This window comes from Dipodomys ordii, unplaced genomic scaffold (assembly GCF_000151885.1).
Source record: "Dipodomys ordii isolate 6190 unplaced genomic scaffold, Dord_2.0 Scaffold213, whole genome shotgun sequence".
NCBI classification, from domain to species: domain Eukaryota; kingdom Metazoa; phylum Chordata; class Mammalia; order Rodentia; family Heteromyidae; genus Dipodomys; species Dipodomys ordii.
In genome coordinates, this window is record NW_012267429.1 from 374,772 (window position 1) to 379,948 (window position 5,177).

Here is a 5,177-nt window from a genome sequence, read left to right on the forward strand (position 1 = left end):
CCCCCCCCCCATCTCAGCACGTTGCTGATCACACACGCACGCACACACACACACACCCCGCCCTGACCCGGGCACGCTGCTGATCACCCCCCATCTCAGCACGTTGCTGATCACACACACACACACCCCGCCCTGACCCGGACACGCTGCTGGCCTTGGTATGGCACGGCTTTTTGGCAGACAGCCTCTCCTAATCCAGCTCTTTCGACACCTGCTAGCCTGGGGAACGTGGGAGGTTGTGCTCCTGGGAGGGCTGGGGGTGAGGTCTTCTTAAGCTGACCCTCCTGTGGCTGCTGCAGCCCAGGCTGGGCCCCGGGGGAGGCTCTTTCTGCAGTGCTGGGGCCCCCTGATGTGAGTGCACTGGACACCAGGCACCCACGAGGCCTGGGTGCTGCTCACGCAGTGGGCTCCTCCTGCCCTGGCCCCTGCCCCGGGGGCAGGTCCTGCAGGAGTCCCCGGCTCATTCCCCTTCAGCGCCTTTGGGCCTGCCTCCAGCGGGCTGGACGCGGTCCTGGAGGCCTGAGCTGCCTTGGGGTCTGGCTCTGGCAGACAGACACTTCAGGCAGACTCCGTGTGTCCAACTTGTGTGGATTTTGAAGCTTTTGCAGATGAAGGTGGTGAAGCTGGAGTACCTGGTACAACTGAAGGACCTCCGGATTGGAGAGCTGATGAGACCAGGGCCCGAGGAGTACCAGGACCGGGGGACAGCTTGTCCCAAGTCATCCAGACCCTGACCTGGAGCCCTTGGAGCCCCTGCTGCTCAGATGTCTGTGTGCGGAGACCCGGGGCCGGGTGGGTCTGGTCGGGTCTGGTCTCCTCAGCCCCCGTGTCTCATCATTGCTGCGTTTGAGAACTCATGGCACCCTGTGTGTGTGGTGTCTGCAGATGCACTCCAGGATGGGAGAAGCTTGTGACCAGACACACTGTGGCCTGCAGGAAATGGTGCTCTCTGTGGCTGGGCCTTCCAGGCCCAAGGGAGGGTGTGAGGTGGAGGAGACGGAAAGCAGATGCCCCCTCCCCGTCCTCCACAGTGGGCTCAGGGCTCCGGGGACAGGTGGAGCCGGGCCTCACATCCCAGCTGAGCCCTGTCTGCTGCCCTCTCACCTCCTGAGACGGCACCGAGCTCAGGGAGCTCAGGGCAGGGCTGCATCCTGCTGGCCTGCGCCCTCAGTGGGGACAGACAGACAGCCTTGTCACACTTGCTCTGGGGACAGCCCTCCCCGTGGGAAGCCTCCCGGGCGGGTCTGCCAGCCCCGCCACTGCAGAACATCAGCCCGGAGGTGGCTTCCTGGTGGCCATCGGCCGCTCTGGTCAGGTATGGTCAGCTGGCTGGGGCAGCGCTGGAGCAGGGTGCCTGCAGGAGAAGCAGCCCTGGCCAGGGGGGCCGGGGAGGGGACACCCTGGCTGCCCGTGCACCCGCCCCCGGGGCTCTGGGTGTCCTATGTCAGAAGAGGGGAACCTGCTGAGTCGCCACAGGTGCCCTTGAGAGGGAGCTTCTGCAGGGTCCCAGGCACAGACGGAGGCAACGGCCTGGAGGAGATCCCGGCTCGGAGGCTAATGCACAGGCACAGTGCCGGCCCCAGATCCAGTTCCAGCTGCCCGCCGGCGTTGGGTCTGACCACAGGCAGAGGCGTGTGGAGTGGCACTGCCTGTGTGTGTGGCTGAGACACGGACACTGCGTGCTCTGATGCTCACAGGCCTGGGTAGAAGCTCCGGCTGGGGCGGTGCGCGGTGACCCCTCCAGATCCTGGTGAAACAGAACCCCGGGTGAAGACAGGCAGCGGCTCAGAGCACAAGGCTCCGGGAGGGACCCGGGAGGGCTCACCCACCCAGGCTGGGCTGAGAGCCCGTCCCTGTGGCTGGCCATGGCCCGAGGAAGTGCCTGGAGCGGTGGGCTGCCTGCCCCAGAGCCCATCACGAGCCCTGTGGCTGCGTGCAGATGCTAGGGGCTAGGCTGCTTCTCCTGCTGCCTGGCCTTGCTCTGGGCCAGCGCACATCCCAGGACAGGAGCTCAACCCTGTCTCCTGCCCTCAGCCCCAGGGCCCCTCTGCTGGCAGACAGCCTTTTCCCGAGCTGCGTCTGGGCCCTGCAGGAGGGCAGGCCGCATGGGCGCCCCAGGAGGCAGGCCGCTCACCCCGCCGGTTCCTGCCCTAAAGCTGTGGGAAGAGTGCTGCTGCAGCGCCACCTGCTGGGCCTGCAGGGTGCTGCAAGGCTGGGCTTTTGGGACACGCTCTCTTCAGGGCCGGGTGTGGTTTCCGGCAGACCCCCTCCCCCCCCCCCGCCCGTGCCGCTGTTGGAGGGCGGACACCTGTGCAGCGCCTGGTGCTTCTGCAGAGCCCCTCCCAGCCTCCCAGAGACCCCTCACCCTGGGTATTAGCAGGGCACCTGGGGATATTGACCACCTTGGCGGCTCTGGACTCTTAAAAGGCAGCGAGAGCCACACCCAGGGGCCCGGCCGCTTGGCACAGGCTGCTGCTGCATGCGTGCGTGCATGCATGTGTGCGTGTGCGCTTGCTCTGGTCTCCGCGTGGCTTGTGAAGGGTCCTTCCAGCCAGTTCCGAGAGTCCAGTGAGGCGGAAGGAAGCCCTGGAGCTGTGACCCTCAGGAGCCACCAGGCACCACCTCCCACTCAGCGGAAATGCCTCCCGTGCGTTGGGACACATTTAGGAGCAGGCTGGGGCAGAGCAGGGGGAGCCAGGTCCGAGGAGCCACGGGGCAGAGCGGGGCTTGGGTGAGGCCGGATCTGGTTGGGAAAGACCTCACCCTGCCTCTTCCCGCCCAAACGCCCAGGTGTCTGTTAGAAAATGGCTATTCCGGCTCCTTGAGGCAAGTAGCGTGGGACGTGGCAAAAACAAATTACACTCAGCAAGAAGGGATTTGCAGCAACAGAAGAACACTTCATCCTGCCTGGAGGTGCAAGCCGTGGGGAAATGCAGTCTCAACTCAGAAAACCCAGTTCCCTCCTTCCTCGTTGTGTTTGCAGGGAAATCTGAGCTTCTGTGGGCGGGACAGAAGGCACGCACAGTAGGGAGCAGGGTGTTTGGGGGACCAGGAGGAGACTGCTAGATGTCTGTCCTAATGGTGTCCATAAGCCTGCAACTAAGAAAGAGGCCCCTGGATGGGTAGTCAAATCACAGTACCAGGGAGGCAGGGTGAGACAGAATGCTCAGCCTTTTGTGGTTTTACGTAATCAAGCTCCTCAGGCTCTGCAGCCATCCCACCGTGTTAAGACTCAAGTGCCCTCAAAAACACTCATAATCCCAGCTACGCACAAGTCAGAAGAATCACGATTTGAGGCCAGTCCTGGCAAAAAGTTATATCTACCTCAATCAAAAGCTGCACTTGAGCCAGGCACCGGTGGCTCACGCCTGTCATCCTAGCTACTCAGGAGGCTGAAGTCTGAGGATCTCGGTTCAAAGCCAGCCCAGTCACGAAAGTCTGCAAGACATCTCTAATTAATCACCAGAAAACCGGAAGTGGTGCTGTGGCTCAAAGTGGTGAGCACTAGCCATGAGCAAAAAACCTCAAAGTAGCACCCAGGCCCTGAGTTCACACCTCACAACTGACAAAAAATAAAAAGGCTGTGTTTGAGGGCTTGTGCGTATGGTCCAGTGATTTGGGAAGCCATGGGACACGGGAGGACCAAAATCCAAGCAAATTCACAAGACCTAATCTGCAAAGTAAGCAGGGGAGGCCAAGGTGTGGTTCAAGTGGTAAAGTGCCCGCCTGGCAAGTGGGAGGCCCCTAAACAGAAGGAGGACCCAGCGCATTTATAATTGCGGAGCATTGCTTAGCTGGACCAGCCGTCTTGCTGGAAGCCCCAGCTTTCTGTTTTTCTCAGTGGTATCAGCATGTAGACATACCCAGTTTCTAAACATAGCTGAAAACAAGGGTGGAGAAGAGACACGGACCCCTCACGCACCCTAGTCTCGGTCCACCCACTGTCCAGCAGCAGGAAGGCATGGGGTCAGCTGTTGTCAGTAGAAGGCAGAGGTGACGTGCACCATCCAAGCCATATGGCCTCGTGCGGTGTCCCTTCTCTGGCAACCATGACACCACAGGTGGAAGGGACAGAGTTACAAAGTGGAAACAGCCTGGGTCCCAGAGCCCCTGTGTGCAATGGTGCCTGGAGACCATCCCATGCCTGGGGGCTTTTTTGTTGTTTTTCGGTTGTGGGGCCTGAACTCTGGGCCTGGGCCCTGTCCCTATATTTAAGCAGCACCAGAGTGTGTGTGCGTGTGTGTGCACACATGCATACAAGCATGAGCCCTCATGCAGAAAGAGGAGGAGGAGACAAATAGAAAAACAGAATGCACAGTGGCTCAAGCCTGTAGTCCTAGCTACTTGGGAGGTAGAGATCCCTGGTTAGCGAGGCTCTGTGCGTGTTAGCCGAGGTGCAGTGGAGTATGGCTGTCATCCTGCAGAGAACCTCAGCTCAGGCCAACCCAGGCATAAAGTACGACCCGAGGGGCTGAAGGCCTGAGCGGCCCTGCACCTGCCTGGCAAACAGTGTAGGCAAGAGGAAAGGAAAGGGTCTTCTGCTAATTCAGCAAGCACACTTTGGGTAATTATGGATTATGTTGGTGTCACTTTCTGCTTTCTGTGCCTGTTTCCTCCAATGACAGTCACAGATCAGGCTTGTACTTCCTCTGATACCCATCCCAGTCTGTGTGTGTGTGTGTGTGTGTGTGTGTGTGTGTGTGTGTGCGCGCGCTCCTGTCTGCCACTGTTGGACTGCCTTGGGAAATCCAGCTTGTCTGTATGGCAAAGATTTTCCAAGTGGTGTTGGAATCTGGGGAAATGAATTTTCCTTCAGAGAATTCCTCCTTACTTGAGATATTTCTAACAGCAGCTAAGACAAAGTGTGAGTCTAGTGTGAGAAAGCCTGGCCTGTCTTGGTGGGGGTTACGTGATGGAGTTGAGTCAGCAGAAGTAGCAATCTCATGCATTGTTCAATCTTAAATCTACTTATTTATTTTTGTCAGTTGTGGGGCTTGAACTCAGGGCTGGGGTTCTGTCTCTGAGCTCTTTGCTCAAGGCTAGTGCCACTTCTGGTTTTCTAGTGGTTAACTAGAGATGAGAGTGTCATGGACTTTTCTGCCCTGGCTGGTTTTAAACTGCAATCTCAGATCTCAGCCTCTTTTTTTTTTTTTTTTGGTGGTGGGTCTTGAACTCTG

General features: G+C 59.0%; 1 protein-coding gene across 1 annotated transcript in view; it reads left to right on the forward strand.

Annotated features, from left to right (window-relative positions):
• Positions 1-771, forward strand: part of LOC106000246 (sperm flagellar protein 1-like) — a 9,242-nt gene extending 8,471 nt beyond the window's left edge. The window contains exon 5 of the mRNA XM_013035491.1: positions 600-771. Within this exon, the coding sequence (XP_012890945.1) occupies positions 600-734 (135 nt within the window). The 3' untranslated portion in view covers positions 735-771. The remainder of the gene's footprint in view (positions 1-599) is intronic.
• The last annotated feature ends 4,406 nt before the right edge of the window (positions 772-5,177 follow it).